This window comes from Squalius cephalus (assembly GCF_949319135.1).
Source record: "Squalius cephalus genome assembly, chromosome: 24".
NCBI classification, from domain to species: domain Eukaryota; kingdom Metazoa; phylum Chordata; class Actinopteri; order Cypriniformes; family Leuciscidae; genus Squalius; species Squalius cephalus.
Window position 1 is genome coordinate 17475309 of NC_137145.1, and position 24594 is coordinate 17499902.

The 24594-nt window shown below is 42.4% G+C and overlaps 1 protein-coding gene across 1 annotated transcript in view; it reads left to right on the top strand.

Annotated features, from left to right (window-relative positions):
* Positions 1-12664: 12664 nt before the first annotated feature.
* LOC307152171 (protein mono-ADP-ribosyltransferase PARP14-like) overlaps positions 12665-24594 on the top strand; it is a gene marked incomplete at its 3' end in the record, with an annotated part of 47319 nt that continues 35389 nt past the window's right edge. The window contains exons 1-7 of the mRNA XM_079860578.1: positions 12665-12904; positions 13188-13306; positions 13553-13583; positions 13822-13940; positions 14264-14294; positions 17152-17355; positions 20595-20828. Coding sequence (XP_079716704.1) covers positions 12727-12904; positions 13188-13306; positions 13553-13583; positions 13822-13940; positions 14264-14294; positions 17152-17355; positions 20595-20828 — 916 coding nt within the window. The 5' untranslated portion in view covers positions 12665-12726. The remainder of the gene's footprint in view (positions 12905-13187; positions 13307-13552; positions 13584-13821; positions 13941-14263; positions 14295-17151; positions 17356-20594; positions 20829-24594) is intronic.

Genomic DNA, 24594 nt, shown 5'->3' on the forward strand with positions numbered 1-24594 from the left:
CCGTTTCTCGAGAGCATATCCGCCCCGCGATTTAGAACACCGGGGATGTGCGCCGCTCTCACCGAGAGGAAAAACCGGTCCGCCCATAGCAGAAGGGATTCCGCCTGCCTGAATAGGGCTTTGAAATGTACACCGCCTTGGCGATTTATGTACGAGACCACAGAAGTGTTGTTGGTCCGGATCAACACAGGCTGGTGCTCCAGCTGAGACCGGAAGGCTTTTAGAGCTAGAGCGACCGCTTCTAGTTCCAAGCGATTTATGTGCCACTCCATCTGCTTCTCTGACCACCGACCCGAGGCGGGCTTGCCCAAGCAGACCGCTCCCCATCCGGTGGATGAAGCGTCCGTCAGGACCTCCACTCGCCGCGTCACTAAGCCCATAGGGACACCTGAGCTGAAGAGATCTGGGTTCCTCCACGGGACCAGGGCGCGGGCGCATCCGCCGGTGACCATGACGCGCTTGTGGCCAGAATACCACGCACTCGGGGGAACGCGCGCTTTCAGCCAGAGTTGAAGCGGTCTCATATGCAGCAGCCCCAGATGACACACCGAAGAAGCCGCTGCCATCCGTCCCAGTAGCCTCTGAAACTCTTTCAGTGGGACGAGCCTGCCCGGTCTGAAGAGACCAAGAGAAGAACTCAGAGCCTCCGCTCGCTCGGGGGAGAGGCGCGCTCTCATTCTCACCGAATCCAAACACACTCCCAGGAATGTTGTAGTCTGGCTCGGTGTGAGCACACTTTTTTGGACGTTCACCCTCAAACCGAGCATCTCTAAGTGTCGAAGGAGGGCATTCACATGGCTGATCAGCGTTTCTCTCGACTGAGCGAGAACTAGCCAGTCATCCAGATAGTTCAAGACGCGCATTCCGCTCGATCTGAGGGGTGAAAGTGCCGCGTCTATGCATTTCGAAAATGTTCGGGGGGCTAAGGCCAGTCCAAACGGAAGTACCGTATATTGGTACGCCGAATCCTCGAACGCAAACCTCAGGAATCGTCTGTGACGCTTCACTATCTGAATATGAAAGTAAGTGTCCTTTAAATCCACTGAAGCGAACCAATCCCCGGGGCGAATTTGCGCCAGGATTTGCTTCAGTGTTGTCATCCTGAAGGCGTGCTTGTGAAGCGCTCTGTTGACAGGTCTCAGATCCAGAATGGGGCGGAGACCCCCTCCCTTCTTCGGCACAACGAAGTAGCGGCTGTAGAACCCGCTGTCCCGCTCGCTCGGGGGAACTGGTTCTATAGCCTTCTTTTCGAGCAAGCTGCACACTTCCTGCCTCAGCACATGAGCGTTTTGGGGCAAAGTTAATGACTGAATTGCGCCGCGGAAGAGGGGTGGTCTGCGTTTGAACTGAAGTGTGTACCCGCGCCGAATTATATTCAACACCCACGGTGAAATGCCCGGAATAGCTTCCCACGCTGCCTGAAAACGACTGAGCGTGGGCTGATCTAAACCTGCGGTCATCGCCGCTGCGGTCATGGCCGCTGTGTGAGTGCTGGGGGTAGTTATTGACCGTGACTCTGCGCTGCTCGAAGGCAGGGCGGGTAACACAGTGTGTGGTGCAAGAGGAGAAAAAAGCTCTGTTTGTGAAGTAGTGATTTGCTTTATTTTTGAAACAACATTGATAACATTTGCATTCACAAAACAAGTGCACGCGTCGCTCATGGAACTCTGAGGGACCAAGTGCACTAGAGCGCGCCGCTTGGACGTGGGGCCGACCTGGCGCTTTCTCCTCCTCTTGCCCGAGCGGTCAGGACGACTGCTTGGGCCTCGCAGGCGACGCGGTGGGCTTTCTGCGCGGGCTCCTCTGCGTCCTCCTGTTACCCGCCCCTTGCCACTGACCGCTGCGGCCTCTACGGGCGTCCTGTCTCGAGCGGGGCGCTGCCTGTCTTCCGGCCGCAGCCTGGGGTTGGCGGCCTGAGGCTGAGGACGAACGGGAGCGCGGCTGTGGCGGCGGCGCCGCCCTTCGAGGAATGACGTGGCTCATAGCCTTGGCCTTCTTCTGCGTCTCTGAGTAACGCTCGGTGACTTTCTCCATAGCGTCACCGAACAGGCCTGCAGGGGAAATGGGCGCATTCAGGAGCGTCTTCCTGTCGGCTTCCTGCACGTCGGACAGGGTGAGCCACAGATGTCTGTGGAGGACCACGAGGAAGCCCATAGAACGGCCGATCGCCTGGGCCGAGCGCTTCGTGGCCAGGAGCGCGAGGTGCGTGGCCGAACGGAGATCCCGGATGGCGTCAGCGTCAATAGAGGCGGCGCCATCCAGAGACTTCAGCTGCTTTGCCTGCAGCACTTGGAGAAGGGCCATGGCATGCAGCGCGGATACCGCCTCCCCCGCGGCACCGAAGGCCTTGTTAGCCTGGTGGGCCGTAAATCTGCAGGCTCGGGACGGCAGGCTGCGGTCCGAGCCCAGGGCAGGAGCCGACGGGCAGAGGTGAGCGGCGACGGTCTCCTCGACGGGGGGGATGCTGAGGTAGCCGTGGTCCCCCGCCTCGTCCACGGGGGCAAACATGGCCTGGGTGGAAGTGAGGGTGCGCGCCGATTGCGGGGCCGCCCACGACTTCACCACGTGCTCGTGCACGTCGGGAAAAAACGGTGTTCCTCTTTTCGAAGCGGCCTGACGGCGGGGGTCGAGCTCCTCGACGGCCTTCGAGAGGATACGAAAGAGCTCGTCCTGCAGGTCCGCCGGGGCGTCCAGCCCCGCGGCCGCCAGCGGTGCGGCCTGCTCCGCACCCCAGTCGATCTCGGAGGCCGACAGCGACATGGAGTCATCCTCCTCACTCGCCCCGAAGGAAACGAAGTCAGAGACGTCGCGCGGGGGTTGAAAGGTGGGGTCGGGGAAGCTCACCGGGGAGCGGACCTCGACTCTGCGGTTGGGGCGGGCTACCAGCGGCTCAGAGGCGGCGGTAGGCCCAATCCCCGCTTCCTCCCTCCTGGCTCTGAGGGCTCGAAGAGGCATGTCCGCGCAGAGGTCGCAGGACCCTTCGTCCCCGAGGGCTGACTCAGCATGGGCCAGCCCCAAGCACGCGATGCAGAACAGGTGCGTGTCAGTGGGGGCGATGGGGGCCGAGCATAGGTTGCAAGTAGCTGCCATCGGATGCAGGAGACAGTGCGAGTATCTCCGGCGCAACTTCAACGACGGCGAATATAATCCAGTAGTTGTAATATCAGCTTTCTAGCACACGATTTAAGCGTGAAGAGAGAGATTCTAAAGGGAATTGACGCTGCACTTGCATTATAACTGCAACGGTGTTTCAGTATTTGCATATTTGCGTCAATTGGCCAGCTCTGCTGGCGTTAGCCTATAAGATTTAAGCGGAAGTGAAGGATGAGAGGAGTTCCCATATACGACATCCGTAATGTCGAGTTCCGTAGCCTTGATAGGGAACTCGTGAATTACTGCCGTTTCAGACGCAAGCGCGAGCGGCGCGTGTATTTTTTTTTCGCCGTGCATGTTAATCAGGCTTGTTTGAGATGCGCTTAGCCTCGCCTGAAATGTATGCGAGAGTAGGCGGCTGCTGCAGTGAGAGGAGGAGTAAAAAAACGATATCAGAGTTTTAAAATCAAACATTTTAAAAGAGAACAATACATCACGGTTGTTTAAACCAATCAGCATTAAAGGAACACTCCACCGTTTTTTCATATTAAACTATGTTATTCCCTTAACTAAGACGAGTTGATACATACCTCTCTCGTCTCAGTGCGTGCACTCAATCGCTCTGGCGCGTATGTATGGCGGAATAGCATTTGGAGCACATCGACTCGGCGTAGTAATATCATCACTCCTGAAAAATCCTCTCCCCTGATATTACTGCGCCGAGTCGAAATGCTCCCAAGTGCTATTCCACCATACATTATAGTTATGCTTTTTACCCGCTTAGAAAAGCGCCACGTTTTATTTTGTGTCACCATACTTGGTCGTGTAACTACTCGTGTAACTGTATTTAAATAGGGAAAACGTGGAGGTGTTTGGTCGCTTCTAACTTCATCTCTGTTTGGATCCTAATGAATGAACTGGGCTAAGCTAAGTGCTATCAAAGTGGCGCCGCGCGCCAGAGCGATTGAGTGCACGCACTGAGACGAGAGAGGTATGTATCAACTCGTCTTAGTTAAAGGAATAACATAGTTTAATATGAAAAAACGGTGGAGTGTTCCTTTAAGCTGTGTTGTCAGTAAGTCGTTTCCCTTTGTGCTTTTGATCAGCGCAGTCCATGGAGAGCAACTGCGCTTGACTGCTGAATCCGACACGTGCTCCTTGTGGTCCCGAGAGTTTTTTTGACCTACATCAGCATGACATCAGAGCAAGGCGGACCGCACTCGGACACATTTCTAACCGGCATGCATCTCGCGCTGATCACCGGTGATCGGTTCTGCGCAGATTTTGCTAATCTCAAACAAGCCTAATGATTGCATTAACACCGCGAGCAGGAGCAGCGCGTGAGCGTCAAGCAAGAGCGTTGCGTAAGCAGCAGTGAAGCGGGGGTTTCGGCACCGAGTATATTTTTGCTACGCTGCTCACGCTCAATTAAAGTGTGTAAGGCTGGAAACTCGGCTGCTATTTTGAACCAATAATCGGAACAAAAGGCAGTTGAAGGATGACATGTATAATTCAAATATTTATCTGACTCCAATATAATTAATCTGACTCCATTAAAGTTGTTGTTATTCTTTAACTTGTTATTCTTTAAAGTTAAAAGTCTTTCTTAGAACTGATAGGAAAACGTAGGATTTAACCTGAACGTTTAGATAACGAAAGTTATAATCACTTTAGCTTTCAACGTAATCAGTGATAAAAGGAAAGATTCCCAAAGCCTTTAAAGCAGGCAAAGTTATTTATTAAGTTACATGTTTAAATATACAGAAAGTAGAATGGAACAACATACTGTATAGAATCTTAGCTGTAACAAATAATGCACTGTCGTGCAGTCGTGAAAGAGCTTTTCTTGTGGTATGAGGTTATGCACCGGTGTGCGGGAGTGGCAGGGTTAAAGCCTTTTACCATTCCTTCTTATACCCTGAGCAAAGCATTGTTAAACATAAGTGAAATACCAACACCAAACCGACCGACAGGAAACCAAAAGATGAGGCAAATGGGTAGTGATCAAGAGGGGGAGAAGAACATTAACATATTCTCCTCAATGCGTGTTTAACCAATAGTACCTAGATTGTATATTAGGATACTTTAATATCTCTATTAAGTTCACCACCATTTATTTCAGTTAATAGGCTGTCAGATGAGACTAAACATGGCATAGTTACATATTAGAACACACTAGTAAATAAACAGTATGTAGTTGAAAGCATATGTCCTGTGAAGCAAATGGTACAGACGTGTCATTGAGGTGCAAATGACTCTGTCTCTCCCGACAGAACCATCCTGTGCCTGGAGTGTCCCAACAGTGCTCAATCAGCATATTGATGAAACCCTTGTACTAGATAGGCATTAGCATACTGTGATGATGAAGGCTATTGTGCCACGTTTAATTCATATGTATACCTTTAAAAGGCTTTTTGAAGTACTAGGGCAGTAAAGAGTTCTGTCCATATTTGCTCAGCCCTACAAGTGAAAGCAGCTGCACCTGAGAAAGCTCGTGCACCTGAGACCCGCAGTGACGGATTAATCAGGGGGTCAATCCAGCGCTCGAAAACCGTACCACCCCCGGGGGCCGCCATTGGCTATCAAGCCCTCACCTGCTGTTAGCACTCCATTGACTCCCATTCATTTTGGCGTCACTTTGACAGCGAATAACTTTACATCTGAGGCGTTTAAAGACTCCATTTGTCCATTATTTATTTCCAAAGAAACACGACTATGTATAAAAGGCTCCATTACCTTGTATCTTACGTTATGGCCCCGTAGAAGCAGTTTTTGTAAAAGTAGGCTAACGATTGCGTCATAACCACGCGACTCTCTGGAAATTACCATATAGACAGGAGGAGAAGCTTGCAGTCAATCGGGGGGGACGTGGAGGCATAAAGTCCGATAAAGTCAAGGGAGAAGCCCATAGACAATCATAAAGTTGCTTAAATTTACATTTATGTGTCTCAAATCGTAGTTAATGTATACACGGACTTCACCCCGTGCTGCAATATACATTTACTTTTATATTTATTTACAGAAATCAGAAAATTGCTGATGCTACACCGGTCGCACACCGGACGCGCAGCTCAGCCCCGCGCAGCGCAGCGCCACGTCTTTTAAATTCGAACACATTATTCTCTATGAGAGTACACACACCGGCGGCACCTTTCGGCGTCTGTCCACGGCGCCCAGCAACGGCTCAGGACCGTGTTCAAAATCCTGCCGCGCCACAGAGCGCCATTTACATAGTTTTATATTAAATTTACATTTATGTGTCTCAAATCGTAGTTTATTTAGTATATTTATTTACAGAAATCAGAAAATTGTTGATGTTATCGGATTTTCTAGTGAGAGTTGTCCTAGACGTGGCGCGGCACGGCGCTGAGCTGCGCGTCCGGTGTGCGACCCGCTTTATCTGGGGCAGATATAGTTGTGATTTAATATAATAATGTAATATTCTGTAGCCTATTTTGTAAATAATGCTGACGTAGTCTTTGCTGTATCAGTAGGCTATATATTTATGTTTAACATGAATTATAGGCCTCCACAACTCTCTCCCCATATTTCGACCAAATCCCGAAATAGCCCTCATTGTACGTCACCTAGCAGCAGCAGCACCGCATCAGACACGCTTCTGTGCAAAGACATAGAAAACGCCACGCAGACGCCATGCTCACGCCACGCAGCCTTATTGTTCATGATCACTCTCTTCCGTCTCTGTGGCTGTGCATTGATGTGCATAAATTATTATAATTCAAATGAACTATGTTATGATAATTCAAATGAACTATTAGTTATGAACAGCAGCCAAATTAATTATATTCATACCACATTTCTGCCCATATCCTGGGCATCTGATCTTTTGCAGACCACCTGATTGTGACCTACTGTTACACCACCTTTGCTGATGCTAAGATGACGAAAGATAGTCGTACCAACAGAGAGAGGATACGCAAGGCAATGCGTCATGCACGTAATGCTCAGTCAGTTGAAGCCCGAGATGCTCGGCTGGCAAGTGACGCTGCACGTCAGGAAAGGTGCCATGAAGCTGAGAAAGAGGACAAACGCAGTGCTCGGCTGGCAAGTGACGCTGTACGACTGAAAAGGCGCTGTGGAGCTGAGGAAGAGGATGAACACCGTGCTCGGCTGGCAAGCAAAGCTGCTCACCATGCTAACATGAGAGATAAGGAAACACCTGAGATACGAGCGGATCGCCAGATGCATGACTGTCAACGACACAACCTTCTGAGAGAGGAGGAGACCCCTCAGCAGCAAGAGGAACGATACGCAAGGGATGCCACGTGCCATCAGAAGATGCGTCTCGCCCGTCTGGAAAAGGCACGAAAATACAATCGCAACCTTGCTCGGTGTGACGATACAGACTTCTTCCAAGAGGAACTTCATGGTGATTATAGGCACATGCTGAGCAAGACCTCACTGTTTGAATGTCCTACATGCTCACATTGTGGTGCCTATGTATGGAAAGAGGAGAGAAAAGGATTCTGCTGCAACTCCGGTAAGATCAACCTTACATATAACGCCACAAATCCCAAGCCTGGCTCAATCCCACCACAGCCTCCAGATGCTATTAAGGACCTTTTCCTTGATCAAAGTTTTGTGAAGCAAGCAAAACAATACAACAATGCGCTGGCAATGGCAAGTATTGGTATTAAAGAGGTAGCTATGCCTGGCTTCAACCCAGGTGTGCGTATACAAGGCAAAGTTTATCATTACATTGCCGGCCCCCTTCCTGAACAAGGTCGCACACCACTCTTTGCTCAGATCTATTTCCACGATCCTGCTCATGAGCTGGAAAACCGTCGAGCCCATGCCTCAAACAGTGATCTGAATGAAGATTTTTTACTGAGGACGCAAGAGGCCATTCACATGTGCAATCCATACGTGCAACAGTTTAAGTCAGCCATTGAGTATGTGACCCAAAATGACAATGCCAATGAATTGAAAATTGTCCTAACAGCTCGCACACAACGTCATGACCTTCATCGTGGCACTGTGAATCTTCCATCACTGAATAGTGACGTGGCTGTCATTGCTCCAGGAGTAACAACTACACAGCAGTTTGGGAAACTGGCTGTCACTCTTCATCTCAGAGGAGGAAGGCTTCAGACAATCGACGCCATGCATCCAGCAAATGACCCATTGTCATATGTGCTTCTTCTGCCTCAGGGTTCCCAAGGATACCACACTGAGTTGGCAGGTATCACACCAACATGCTTCTACCGTTACCATCTTCAAGTGCGTGACATTGCTCAACACTTCAATTTGCTGCTTCGTGGTGGGAGACTGACACAGCAATATGTATGTGATATGATGGCAAAAATTCACAAGTCACACCGCCAGTCACACCGCCTCAACTGGATCCGCCACAACCAGAAGTCTATCAAGGCTGAAAAGTATAAAATCATTGTTGATGCCCTGAATACTCACTCTGAGATCATTCCTGGACGCCTAACCATCCTGCCACCCACAATTTACGGATCACCCCGATGGTACGCCAAGGAGTTCCAAGATGCCATGACCTTGGTACGAATCAAAGGAAAACCTGACTTCTTCCTCACCTTCACTTGCAACCCGAACTGGCCTGAAATAACAGGGTCACTTTTTGAGGGTCAACAGACCAATCAGAGACCAGACATCATTGCTAGAGTATTTCACATGAAGGTGGAAGCACTCCTCACAGACCTCCTCAAGCGTGACATCTTGGGACACATTGATGCATATGTGATGGTGAAGGAAACACAAAAGAGGCATCTTCCACATATACACATGCTCATGACCATGGTAGCCCGCGACAAACCCAGGACCTCCAGCGATATTGACCGTGTGGTGTCTGCAGAGATTCCTGACAAAAACACAAATATGGAACTACATCGCATTGTAACATCACACATGATTCACGGTCCATGTGGACAATGGAACAGTGCCAGCCCCTGCATGGTAGACAAAAAGTGCACCAAAGACTATCCCAAACAATTGAGACAGAACACAAGCTTTTCAGACAACTCCTATCCACTGTACCGAAGACGAACAGAAGGAGCACCTGGTTCTCCCATCATCAAGACCATCAGAGGTGGCGTCAATGTACCTGTCAATAATACATGGGTTGTGCCATACAATCCGTACCTCCTGCTCCGATACAATGCGCATATTAACATTGAAATTGTGTGTGCTGTCTCCAGTATCAAATATCTGTATAAATATTTGGAGAAGGGACCTGATCAGTGCATGGTGAGACTGGATGTGCCTGATGATGAGACCCGTGAGATACTACGACGTGATGAGGTGACACGTCATGAGTTAGGGCGTTACATCTCTGCATCTGAGGGATACTGGCGCATATACGACTTCCCCATTCAGAAGAAACAGCCACCAGTAAAGATGCTTGCAATTCATTTAGAGGATGAACAAGTCATCATGTTCAATGATGAAGGGGCTGCCCAGAACCTGTTGGACTCAGGGCCACCTGCCACCACACTGACCGCCTTTTTTGAAGCAATGTCTCTTCATCCACACATGCGACACATTGTGTACCCAGATGTGTTTCAACTCTTCACATACACACGGAAGAAATTTCAATTGCGTAAAAAAAGACTGAGTTCTCACGATGACCGCATGGCTGACACCGTTGGACGAATTCCAATGATTGCCTTCAACCCTCACACTGCTGAACTATTCTATCTCCGCATCCTTTTGTACCGCGTGCCAGGGCCAACATGCTTCAAAGACCTCCGACGAGTTGGAGATGTGGTCATGGACACCTATCTGGCAGCTTGCATTGCGCATGGCATTGTTGACAATGACCAAGAAGTAGATTCTGTTATGGAGGAGGCTGCAAATGTGACATTTGGCTCAGCACTGCGTGAGGTATTCGCCAACATGCTAATGTTTGTTCTTAGAAGGGAACACTTGCAGTTCTGGGAAAGGCACAAGCATATGCTGTGTGAAGATTTCATGCACAGGGCCAATGTGAATGAGCCAGATGAATTTATCGTGACTCAAGTGCTACTTGACCTTAAGGACCATGTTGAAAGACATGGTTTTACTTTAAATGGGAACTTTGGCCTCCCTGAGCCTGATCCACTTCACGTCCGGAGTCAAATTCCCCGCATCATCCAGCATGAGACTGAGCACAACATAGAGGAACTTCAAACTATCATTACTGACACAGAAAACAGCCTCAATGACGAACAGCAAAAAGTTGTCGAAACAGTGATGGAAAGTGTGGAACAGGGACTTGTAAAAATGATATCCCTTGATGCAAGTGGTGGAACTGGGAAAACATTCATATTGTGCCACATCCTTAACAAAGTGCGTGCACAGGGCAAAGTAGCTCTTGCAACAGCTGCAAGTGGCATTGCAGCTACCCTACTGCCGAAAGGCACAACCTTTCACAGTAGGACAAAATGTCCTCTCATTCTCACCGACGAGTCCACTTGCAGTATGAGTGAACATGACAGCACTGCAACACTCATTAGAATGACGCATCTCATGGTTGTGGATGAACTGTCAATGATGGATCGCCGTGAATTAGAAGCAGCAGATCGTACATTCCAGTGGCTTAGAGGTTCAGACAAGCCATTTGGTGGCATCACAATGGTTTTCAGCGGTGACTGGAGGCAAATCCTTACTGTTGTCCCACATGGTAGCCAAACCCAGATCATAGGCAGGTGTTTCAAGAGCTCACACCTATGGAAAAATGTTGAGATTCTTCGTCTAACAGAAAACATGAGGATCACTCAAGCTGCTGGAGATCAACAAACAGAAGCAGATTTTGCCAAATTCCTTTTGAACCTTGGTGAGGGGAAATTTCCTGTGGTTCCAGAAGAGGGTGAATTTGCAATTGAGCTCAATGAATCACTATCAATTTCTGGCGAGAAACTCGAGGACATTGTCAATTGGGTATATGATGACATGACAGTCAACATTTCCAATCCAAAGTGGCTATGTGAACGTGTCATACTGTGCCCAACCAACTCTGAAGTTGATAAAGTGAATGAATATATGACAAATAATTTTCCTGGAGAAGAGCATGTTTGCAACAGTGTGGACACTGCAGAATCTGAGGGTCACCATGTACCCAACTGAGTTTCTAAATACCCTCTGCCCATCTGGTATGCCTCCCCATCGCATCACTTTAAAGGTGGGAATGGTGATCATGCTACTTCGAAATTTTGACCAACAAAATGCAATGGATCGAGATACATCATTGAACAAATCCTGCCTCATCTTTTAGTTGCGACTTCTGTGATCGGTGTCAATGCTGGACGCACATTACTCATTCCACGCATCACCCTCATCCCATCTGACAACATATTTCCATTCACCCTGCGACGTAAGCAGTTTCCGGTGAGACCCTGCTTTGCCATGACAGTGAATAAGTCACAAGGCCAGTCTTTGCAACGTGTTGGTGTCTTCTGCACAAGAGACTTCTTCAGTCATGGTCAATTCTACGTTGCAGCCAGCAGAGTTGGCAGATCAAGCAGACTTCGTATTCTTGCTCAAGATGATGAAACAAACAAAAAGCGCCACTTTCTGAGCAATGTTGTCTATAAAGAGGTGCTGACACAATAACAACATGCAATCTTCAAGAACAGCCAGTCTGCACTAACAAAACACAAATATCCACTCTAAATAAATATATACTCCAATGCATCATTATGTCAGTATCAGTATTTGCTTTCTACCATGCACAAATAGAAATGTCACTGACCTTTTGCTGTGTAATTGTAACAATGAGCACTCAAATACACCAAACCAACAATTACTAAAAACACATACAAAAACTGCTTTTGCACGTGTATATTATATTATATTTCATTCTGGTGCGCTTAACGTTAATGTTATCGTCAGCTACACTATTTACTTCTGAATATTATAGTTTGGTTCCAAAACGTGATAAATCCATTTTGATTCATTTGAGTAAAAATGTGTTTTCTTTACCAAGAAACCAACAATTACTAAAAACGCACACAAAAACTGATTTTGCACGGGCACTTTGCTCTGCTCCCTGCGCTTATTCATTTGTGGATGTTAACTGAATCTATAAGTCAGCTATGCTGTTTACTTCTGAATATTATATTTCATTCTGGTGCGCTTAACGTTATCGTTACTGTGTAATATACCCTATGCTATTCACCAACTAAACATATTCTATTCAATGCGTTCACAGTCTTTTTCACAGGCATCATTTGTAGCCTAAAACACAAACTGTTTTCTCAAGCATAGCGTTTTCTCGGAGTTCATTGTGTGCTTTCTACCATGCACAAATAAAAATGTCACTGTCATCTTTTGCTGTGTAATTGTAACAATGAGCATTCAAATACACCAAACCAACAATTACTAAAAACACACTCAAAAACTGATTTTGCATGGGCATTTTGCACTAGTGTTGGAAAATTGTATTATCAAAAACATTTTTATTTACCTGGATCTGACTGAGCTCCGCCCCTGTCAGGGCCCCTTAGATGTCATGTGCCCCTGGGCAAGTGACCAGTTGCCCTAATGGTTAATCCGGCCCTGCCCATCAGTTTCACAATATCACAGAAACAAAAGTGAAAATAAGCATGAGGACGTGATTCAACTATTAACATTGACTGAGTCATTTCCTCATAAACCAGAACGATCACGATGCCGATGGACGAATATCCCCTCACTGTCGAGGGAGACTGGGGAACTGAACACGCTAAAAGTGTGAAAAATAAACTTCAAATTCACTTTCAGAGTAAGAAGAAATCTCAGGGAGGAGACTGCGTCGTGCAATATAATGGCGAGAGCTCTGCTACGATTCTGTTCAGATCACCTGACAGTAAGTGCTAAACACAAAAGCATAACATGTTAACAAAATAACACGTTTTTACACATATTTATAATATTTTAATATAATAAATGTAATCAAGCTGTTAAGATGTTATCATGATATAGGCTAATAAAACTACTCTAATTAACCATCACTTTCACTTGTCAATTAAAAAGAAGGAAGGAAATGTGAGAACCATTAGGCACAACAACAACAACAAAAATATCTTCCATTTGTGGGAGAAAAATGTATTGTGATGTGATCTGACTAAGTGTGATTGCTTGTGTTTAAGTCCGAGATGCCGTACTCCTTCAGGAAGAACACTTTATTACTATTGGTAGTCAGAAAATCAAGCTAAAAGTGTACAAACCCAGTGATGCAGAGAAACAAGCAGACAGCACTGGACAAAAGGTGAGTGTAATTAGACGTTACAAAATGATCAGTTATATTTCTACAAATCCCTTTAGACTGCATCAAGTCAATACTATTTATGAACAATATGAAACTTGCACAGACATGTTTTACAGTTTCTTTAGGAAGATGGTTGCCATTTCTCTATATTGTTGAAAGAGGGCGGAGAGAACAATTAACATTCTCTACATATTAGTTGTGTTCTCCATTTATGTAGTCATAAATGCTTTATATGTTTGTGTACAGACGGAGCAGGCATGTGGAAATCAGAAAACAAGTAAGTCAATCATCTGAACTTTGTCTCCAGCTGCTTGCATCATGTGATCTTTTATTGGTTAGGTTATCTTACTGTTAGTGCCGATGTATTTACTCCCTTTCAGCGGTAAAGGCATCAGTCATGTAGTTACCTAATTTGTACAAACTCTTATGCAATTGCTTATGTAGGGAGCCTTAAACTCCTTCCATTTACAATGTGTTGTGGTGTATCTGACTAAGCATAACTGTTTGCATTTAAGGCCAAGATGACGTGTTCTCCCGAGCAAAACATATTAATACCACTGACAGTCATCAAACCAAGTTGAAAGAGTTCAAATCCAGTGATGCAGAGAAACAGGCAGACAGCAATGGACAAAGAGTGAGTTGACATATTTTAAAATGCCAAATTAGGAACAACAGTGCTTTTCCAAGCAAACCATGGACAATTGGCAAGTGCAAACCAAACCCTTTAGATTATTTCAAGTCACTGCTATGGCCTATTAGAACATTAGTCATTAAAATATTAATGTTTTATGGTTGAGATGTAGACACATTTTAGAGTTTCTCTACTGGAAGATGGTTGTCATTTTTCTGTAATGTCTCAAAAGGACGGAGATTAAAAAAGAACAAATAACTTGCCCTACTTGTTTAGCATGTTCTCTATTTACATATTTTTAATGTTTTACATTCGTGTGGTTTCAGATGGAGCAGGCAAGTGGATATCAGGAACCAAGTAAGTAGTCATCTGGAAATATGTAAATGTGATCTGTTTTTATTGGTTAGGTTATCTTATTGTTATAGCTACTGTCAGAGGTGGACAAAGTACACAACTTCCTTACTTGAGTGAAAGTACTGATACTACTTGTCAAATGTTACTCCGTTAAAGTTGTAAAGACCGGTTTTTACTTAAGTAAAGGTACAGAACTCGTTTTTAAGTACTTTAGTATCAAAAGTAAATGTCAATGCAATGTTTTATTATTGTTGCATTGTTGTATGTAATACTTACAGTATCTTATTCCTCTGAAGCAACCTAGAGAATACACCTATCAGTTAGTAGTATCTGTGGAATTTAAGAGCTTTTAGAATGTGATAAAACCTATAGAAATTAAACTGAATTGACAAAAAAAGACAGCCATAATCATCTATTTATTTATTTAACACTCCTACCACCCCAACAAAAGAAGTACACATCTATGTGTCATCTATGCATTTGAATCAAGTGTTTCTATAAAAAACCAACCTGGTTTAAAACCCAGCCCCACAACCATAGCTGTATAACTGCCTAACAGCAAAACTGCTTTAACAAACAGAAAGACCTATATGCCACTTATGCGCGCACTGCGCAGACTCAGAGGATTTCGTGAGCTTAGAATTATAAGGTTCTATCTCCGTTTAGGGTAGTTCTGAGATATTGAGCATCAAAGTTTTTACATCCCAGCTGGCAAAACTGTTATGTAGTATAATCTACTATTATAGCTCAACAAGACCATCACCGTACAGGTACTTTGAGGAGAGAATATCAAAATCCTGGCACATTTGGAAATGGGATTTTTTAAGATGGCCCAAATGGAGATAGAACCTTATAATTCTGAGAGCTCTGATTCTGTTTGGAATTATAAGGTTCTATCTCCACATTTACAAATAAAACCCCACATTTCAAAGAATAAATGTATATAACCATTGATTTTAATCAATTTATATATTTATAATACAAGCACACAGCTTATAGTATATAATATAATATATAATAGTATAGTATACATCAAAGCCACTACAACCATACAGCCATACAACATTTATCTCTAAAGTATACATACAAAATATTGTGTAACATCAAGTTATGTTTTCATCCCGTTCCACCCCACCCCCTCTGTGCTCTGAAACATTTTAAAAAATGAAAGATGGATTAGTTAGAAAAAAGATGGATTAGTTAGAAAGAAAGATAGATTAGTTAGAAATAAAGATATATTATAAAGAAAGAAAGAAAGAAAGAAACAAAGAAAGAAAGAAAGAAAGATGGATTAGTTACAAAGAAAGATATATTAGAAAGAAAGGAAGAAAGAAAGAAAGAAAGAAAGAAAGAAATATTAGAAAGAAAGAAAGAAAGAAAGAAAGAAAGAAAGAAAGAAAGAAAGAAAGGTATATTAGAAAGAAAGAAAGATAGATAGATTAGTTAGAAAGAAAGAAAGAAAGAAAGAAAGAAAGAAAGATGGATTAGTTACAAAGAAAGATATATCAGAAAGAAAGAAAGAAAGAAATATGAGAAAGAAAGAAAGAAAGAAAGGTATATTAGAAAGAAAGAAAGATAGATAGATTAGTTAGAAATAAATAAAGATGGATTAGTTTGAAAGAAAGAAAGATGGATTAGTTACAAAGAAAGATATATTAGAAAGGAAGGAAGAAAGAAAGAAAGAAAGAAAGAAAGAAAGAAAGAAAGAAAGAAAGAAAGAAAGAAAGAAATATTAGAAAGAAAGAAAGAAAGGTATATTAGAAAGAAAGGTATATTAGAAAGAAAGAAAGAAAGAAAGAAAGGTATATTAGAAAGAAAGAAAGATAGATAGATTAGTTAGAAATAAATAAAGATGGATTAGTTTGAAAGAAAGAAAGATGGATTAGTAAAAAAGAAAGAAAGATTGATTAGTTAATAAGGATAGATAGATAGATAGATAGATAGATAGATAGATAGATAGATAGATAGATCGATAGATCGATAGATAGATAGATAGATAGATAGATAGATAGATAGATAGATTAGTAAGAGAGAAAGATAGATTAGGTCCAGCCCTTAGCTCTGTGTCCAGGCTACAGATCTAAGAGGTGGGATTTGATTGGTCCGTCCGTGTTCATTCAGGGTTTTGATTGGATATTGAATATACTGGGGATAGAACCTTATAATCCAAACTTGGTTTATGTTTTGTGAGATGGAACCTTTTTATTTTATTAATAACTACTAACAAAATATTATTTTTTTACAAAAATAACACCACACAGGCATTAATAAACACCTAATGGATCAGATTATGTCAAAAACTCAATTTCGACCAAAAGTGGAGATAGAACCTTATAATTCTAAGCTCATGATTTGTCTTTGTACATTTTTGCCACCAGTTAATTAGTGTTCAAAGAACATGATGGAAAATCACTGAACTCCACGACATGTGACCCTACAAGAGTGATCACTGATAGGCTGTCTGAATGTCTGTCACCTACAAAAAACCAATCACGTTTGTAGAGGTGAAAAAAAATCATCCCCTGACTGACAGTATTACTTTCTACTCAAGGACCTTGACAGAAATGTAGTGGAGTAAAAAGTACGATATTTGTCTTTCAAATGTAGTGAAGTTAAAGTGAAAAGTTTCCAGAAAAATTATATTCAAGTAAAGTACAGATACTGAAAAATGTACTCAAGTACAGTACTCAAGTAAATGTACTTTGTTACTGTCCACCTCTGGCGAATGTACATAAAACATGTTCATATTCAATTGTAAAGACATGAATTCTGTAGTTACCTAATCAGTATAAAATGATCTAGGTCATGATCATGTTAATTGTAGGGGGACCTAAACAAGTCACTTTTAATTTTCCTGAAGATCGAGGTGTCCTGCCATTCAAGTTGGATGTGAAGAAGCCTCAAGAGTCAAGTGCTGTGGTCTTGGAGAACGTTCCAGATGATTTTAATTCAGATGTTGTGACTCTTTTGGTGGAGAACATTACAAGTCTTTCTGAAAATGACTTTGGTGTGGAATTAAAACCGGAATTAGGAAAAGCAGTTGTGACCTTTAAAAATCCTGGTGGTAAGGTTGTTCTACTCGTATAAAAATATATTTACATTTATTATTTATATAATAACATTTACATTTTCACAATTATTATTATTATTATTATTTTGTTGTTATTATTACTTTTTTTGAATGTGTGTACAGTACATGCATAAAAGATGTCATAATTTAAAAAAATTCCCCTTAAAAAAAACTTGGTTGTTAAAAACTTAATTTAGCTTAATCTTGATTTATCTCTATAGATGTATACATCAGACTCTTTTTGGACTAGGGAATGTGTTCTTAGATCTGGAAATTAGGAAAAAGAACATTTTAATTTTAATTAGTTATGTCCGGTTATTGAACAAATCATTCTTTTGAACTGGTTCTTTTTAGTACACACAATGAACCAGTTCACCAAATCAGACTGAATCATTGAAAGAGTTGCGGCCGTTTGTCAACATTGATTTACTGACTTAATCAAAACTCACTTTCTTACATGCCTGACAGCCACGGCATATCGAAATGAGCAAATACATCCTATGATGCCTAATAATGTTGATTTTTGCCAACCTTTCTTAAAGGCAATTTACACTGCACTAACAGACGTTGACAAACATGGATAATCACCAGATTACAGTGTGTCACTTCTCAGACATTCCATGACCCGAAAAACAGCGATTCAACATGTTTAATTCTTTCTTTCTTTTGTTTATTGATATAGCAATGCTAAGTACAACCGAGGTTGCCCAAAGTGCTTTACATGAAAATAAAAAGTACATATTAACAAATCTCACACCATAGACACCACATATACCACATTGAGATTACCTGTTATAAGCGGTCAATGATAAATGCGCCTTGAGCAAGTTCCTGAATACTGATATAGATTTAGCAGATTGCTACTGCAGATTTAGCGCCAATGGGCTCGAATCTAAAAGGACCTTGGTAGGGTCATTTAGCTGGCCAAACACAATGACCTCAGTTTTATCCTCGTCTAACATTAAGAATTTTTTTGCCATCCAGTTTTTAACATCATTTTGGCAAGCTAAAAGACAATCCAAAGATTTCGTCGGGTGCCTTAGTGGTAAATACAAGTGTCATCAATGAAACAGTGGAATGATACTCCATGCTTTCTAAAAATACTACCCAATGGGAGCAAGTACAAAGAGAATAGACCCTTGTGGTACACCCCACAGAAGGCGTCTTTTAGTGGAGGTCGAGTTTCCATAATTGACTGAAAAATATCTATCACTTACAAAGGATTGAAACCATTTCAAAACTGTACCTTTTAAACCAGATAAGGATAAGGATATCATGATCAATCATGTCAAAGGCTGCGCTCTTGCTCTGCGCATGTTTAATTGTCAAAAACAAGTGCCAGCCGACAAAGTGTTTGTTGCCATCTGCCGGTGCAGTGTGAAATGCTTGGTGTCCACCCTCCATTACCACACCCCTCCCCCCAAATGCGATGAGAAATGTACATACTTTTGTATATGCATACTTAAAACATTTTAACATGCTCATTAATATGTAATTAATCTTATTTTAAAGTACAACATTTTCTCTGTGTGATGTTGTGCTTGATGAATTCATTAAGCAAAAGTTATTAGTCTCTCTGAGAAACAAGTTATGAGAAACACACAGGGCCCTATTTTAACGATCTGAAACGCAAGTGTCAAAGCGCAAAGCGCAAGTAACTTTGTGGGCGGGTCTCGGCGCTGTTGCTATTTTCCTATCTATCTATCTATCTATCTATCTATCTATCTATCTATCTATCTATCTATCTATCTATCTATCTATCTATCTATCTATCTATCTATCGTTTGTAATAATATGATTTGCAAAAATGAAAACTGCTGCTTCTGTGTAGATTAGAGAATCAAAGTGTATGCGCGTTGTGCACGCTATACATTATGGTCAAGCATGCGCCCTTAAAATAGCATAATGAACAACGCGCAACGCGCCACTGACTTTAGACTAGTTTTTTTCTGGCCAGTGGCGCAATTGTTTTATGGAACAGTAAAATAGCACCAGGGATTGTTTGCGCCGGAACACGCCTCCTTTTTTGCGCTGAACTGCCCAGGGAGCGCAAGTTCATTCCCTAGTTTAGCGACGTGCTTCTGTGGAGGGAAAAGCGTGCTTTGCGCGGGTGCAAAATAGGAATGAAACATGCGTCGGTGTACAAAGTCAATTGCGCTGGGTGCAAGATAGGGCCCACAGACTGCAAATACATTGCCAATCAAGCAAAAACACATTCATTCCATGAGCGATGTCACTAGTCGCTGATATACCCGATGATTTTGGAGTTAATTACTTAAAATGCAATCATCTTGCAAAAAACAGAAAGCACAAGATTTTGTGTCGGGTTGCTATGTTGTAACACTAAAATTGAGATCCACCAATTTTTTTAAATTGGTTAAAGTGCCCCTATTATGTTTCAGATATCACCTTTTATGTTGTGCGTAATATTGATTTTTGTGAATGTAAAAGGTCTGCAAAATTTTAAAGATCAAAGTGCATGATAAATAAAGTTATTGTCTCCCAAAAGAAAGAATCGATCCTGAACTGCCAAAACGAATCGTCATTCCAGTCTTACTTCTGTAATATTCATACGTAACAATGTAACAAATTTGCATAATGCGATACAACAGCAGTATAACCTTTTGACATTTGTTTCTCAAATCTCTGTGAGGTCAAGGCAGGATTTGCTAAAGGCTTATCCATTAATGCCGATTTACATACTTAGTTAATATCGTCACCTATTTGGTGGTTGTGCAATCATTTTTTAATCTGAATAAATCACTCTAAAATCTAAATAAGAACTAAATTGTCTGTTTGATGTGAATTATATAATAAAAAGAAAGACTAGTATGTGTGTGCAAAGAGAACAGGTTGTAAAAGTTTATTTTTTTATGTTTAGTCATTTTGCTTCCACATTACTTGAAAGGTAAGATATAAACGCTTTTTATTATAGAAATACATTTATAGGCAAGACAGATTGCACATATATATATAGTATATATATATATATAGTGTGCAATCTGTCTTGCCTATGAATGTATTTCTATAATAAAAAGCGTATATATATCATATATATATATTTTTTTTAACTGATCAAAATTAAACAATTTGCACAAAAGTACTGGTTCACAGAAAAAAAAACTTCCCCATCATTATATAACACCTTTAATACTTTGTACATAAAGTTGCATTTGAGATTATGACTTGATTAAATGTGTCTGGGACATTCTGTAAAATGTCATTTCTGACAGATGCAGGACAGTTCCTTGAGGACAGCAGGACACATGAAAAGTTCAAGAAGAGTAATCTGAGGGCCCGTTCACTGGAGAGAAGCACATGTGTGCGGGTGGAGAATCTTCCAGCTGAGGCCAACAACAACAAGATGCTGCTGGAGCTGTATTTTGAGAAATGGGGTGGTCCAGTAGAGGAAGTTATCACAATTCCATCAGAACACGCAGCCATTATTACCTTTCAGGAGGAAGAAGGTATAGTTCAAGTTCAAATTTATTTATATAGCACATTTACAACCAAAGTGCTTTACAGAACAACAAGATTAAAAGAAGATGATTAATAACAACAAATACAACAAAAAATAAGAGCAACATAGCTAAGAGTAACCATAAAACAGGAGTAGCAAAACAGCATCAGACTCAAATATAAATTAGTAAAACCAACTGAAGAAAATAATCAATATACTAAAGAAAACAGGTAGGTTTTTATAAAAGACTTGAAAGCAGACAGAGAAGGGGCCGTTCTAATCTCTAGAGGAGTTCCAGAGTCATGGCCCTGCCACCGTAAATGCACGCTCCCCTTTACGCTTGAGTCTAGAGCAAAGGGACTTCCAGCAAAGCCCGGTCACAGGTTCTTAGACTTCTGGACGGAGTGTAGGGATGAAGAAGTTCAGAGAGATAGGCAGGAGCTAAATTATGTAGAGATTTAAAAACAAAGAGTAGAACTTTAAAATCTATTCCCTGGTGAACATGAGAATAGGAGAGATGTGATCATATTTACGACACTTGAAGTCTGGCCGCAGCGTTTTGCACAAGCTGAAGACGAGCAATTTGAGACTTGGATACACCACAATATAAAGAATTGTAGCAATCTAGCCGAGATGTAACAAACGCATGAACAGCCATTTCCAGAGTTTTCAGAGTGAGAAAGCCTTTGATTTAAGACAATAGACGAAGTTGATAGAAGCTGGAACCGATTACCGAGGAAATATGTTTGTCAAATTTTAAAGGCTGGTCAACAAGAACACCTAAGTTCTGCATCCTTGAGGATTTAAAAATGGACAGAATAACTAAATCAGGACTTATACACTGAGAATTTTCATTTGGGCCGAAAACAATGACCTCAGTCTTGTCTTCATTTAGGAAGAGGAAATTTTGGGCTAGCCATGATTTAATCTCATCTAAGCATCGCAGAAGAGATGTAATCACTACAAGGTTGTTTCTTTTGATTGATATATAAATTTGAGTGTCATCTGCATAAATATGAAAGGACACACCGTTTTCCTTAGAATAGAGCCCAGAGGTAGCATGTAGAGAGAAAATAGAGAGGGAGCCAAAATAGAGCCCTGTGGAAGGCCACAAGTCAGATGTGCCATGGAGGAGGGGAAATTACCCAACTTTACTAAAAACTTTCTGTCAGACAGGTATGACTGAAACCATTTCAGAACAGTAGCTTTTAGATCTAGATTAGAGTCTTGGTTAGGTCTTAAAGCTACTGTTCTGAAATGGTTTCAGTCATACCTGTCTGACAGAATTTTTTTTGTAAAGGTGGGTTATTTCTCCTCCTCCACAATTTTCTTCAATAGCTTAGAAATGAAAGATAAAACAGAAATAGGCAATTTAAAAAAACAAACAAAAAAACAGATGGATCTAGTTAAGGCTTCTTGAGCAGAGGAGTGACCGTAGACACTTTAAGATTGGCTGGAACATACCCCGTTTGGAGGCACTTGTTGATAAGAGATAACCATACCTGGCCCAATCGAATTAATAATTCAATTTAAAAAATCTTGGGTGAATGATATCGTTAGGACAAAATGAAGGTTAGAGCTAGACAATCACTTCCTTCAGTGTCTGGAGGTTGATGGGTTCAAAAATCTCCCAAAAAGCAGAAACAGGTGACAAGATTGGGGAAACGATTAAAGGGGGGGGATTGATTATGATTTCGCTTTTTTAACTTTCACTTAAGTTAGTGTCTAATGTTGCTGTTTGAGCATAAACAACATCTGCAAAGTTACAATGCTCAAAGTTCAAAGCAAAGGGAGATATTTGCTTTTAAAGAAATCGCTTTTTAAGGACTACAACAAACGGATGGTTGGGACTACACAACATTCCTCCCGGGTTAGTGACATCACCAACCAGAACACGATTTATAGATTATTAAGACAGAATATGCTAATCAATGACTAGAAGATAACTACACATAAGCTACATAAATTCATCAACTAACCCATTCAGAAACGTCCTGTTGCATTCTACATGTTATCACTTCTTCTTGAGTCTCTCCATCATTGTCTGAATCCGGTTTGAACATAAAAGGCTAAAAGTTTTTGAAAAATTTCAGTGCATGTCTGTGAGAGTGCAAGCTCTTGAAGCTCCACCCTCTGTGCCATGACCTGCAGCTCATTTGCATTTAAAGGAACAGATACAAAACGGTGCGTTTTTGCTCACCCTCAAAAATTGACAAACTTACCATGCTATATAAAAATATCTTTGGGGTATTTTGAGCTAAAACTTCACATACACGCTCTGGGGACATCAAAGAATTTTACATCTTGAGAAAAGGGCATTATACCACCCCTTTAAGTTATGGCAGATGCTAAGTCTTAAGTTAGTAATTTTGTAAATAACTAGATGTACCGCATCGCGGTACAAAATATGACCGCCGCTCAGGCCTGCACTGGCTTTCCACAAAAATAAATGACGTGGAGTAATTTGGCTGTATTGCGTGTTTATGTATATACCTAAAAAAAGTAGTAGTATGTGCATGTCTGTCTGTGTGTGTGTGTGTGTGTGTGTGTGTGTGTGTGTGTGTGTGTGTGTGTGTGTGTGTCTGTGTGTGTGTGTGTGTGTGTCTGTGTGTGTATGTATGTGTGCGTACATGTGTGCGCGTGTGTGTTTGTGTGTGTGTGTCTGTGCATGTGGATTTGTATGTGTGTGTATGGGTGTGTGTCTGTGCGTGTGGATGTCAGTGTGTGTGCATGATTGCGTTTGTTTGTATTCCTGCATGTGTGTGTGTGACAGTATCATCCTAAACCAGCAACCCTTCGCTCAACAGCACCATCTACAGGCCGATGAGTGTACAGTCACTAAATGTGCACATAAATGAATTTATTTTATACCCCCCCATGGATGAAATTCTACGAAACTTAGCAGAGGATACCCCCAGAGGATGTCAAGTTAATCATACACATGAAATATGGTGCAGTTCTGAACATCTCCACTGAAGATAGGGGCGATTAAAGCAGAATAATATTGCATTTTCATTTTTTATGGGAGGGGCACAAATCACAAATGAGTGATTATGGGCTAGGTTGATGTGGGCCCTTAAGAGCAACATACCATAAAAATTTCTTCATCCTCGGTGCCACGGTTCAGGTAGTTATTTAGGAAAAACTGCATTTTTTTGGGTTTGGGGGGGCCCAGCGCGGGGGGGGAGTGGCCCCCGGGGACCAAACGAAATTTTTCCTTAGAAGTCTAGTGGGGCTACATGCCCACCAAATTTCATGTTCCCCGGTGCTTCGGTGTCCCTGGTATCGTTGACGAAAAATGTACGGGGGCCCCAGAGCGGCTGGGGGAGTGGCCACCGGGGACCAAACGAAATTTTTCCGTAAAAGTCTAGTAGACCAACATACCATAAAAATTTCTTCATCCTCGGTGCCACGGTTCAGGTAGTTATTTAGGAAAAACTGCATTTTTTTGGGTTTGGGGGGGCCCAGCGCGGGGGGGGGGAGTGGCCCCCGGGGACCAAACGAAATTTTTCCTTAGAAGTCTAGTGGAATTTCATGTTCCCCGGTGTTTCGGTGTCCCTGGTATCGTTGACGAAAAATTTACGGGGGCCCCAGCGCGGGGGGGGGGAAGTGGCCCCCGGGGACCAAATGAAATTTTTCCGTAAAAGTCTAGTAGACCAACATACCACAAAAATTTATTCATCCTCGGTGCCACGGTTCAGGTAGTTATTTAGGAAAAACTGCATTTTTTTGGGTTTGGGGGGGCCCAGCGCGGGGGGGGAGTGGCCCCCGGG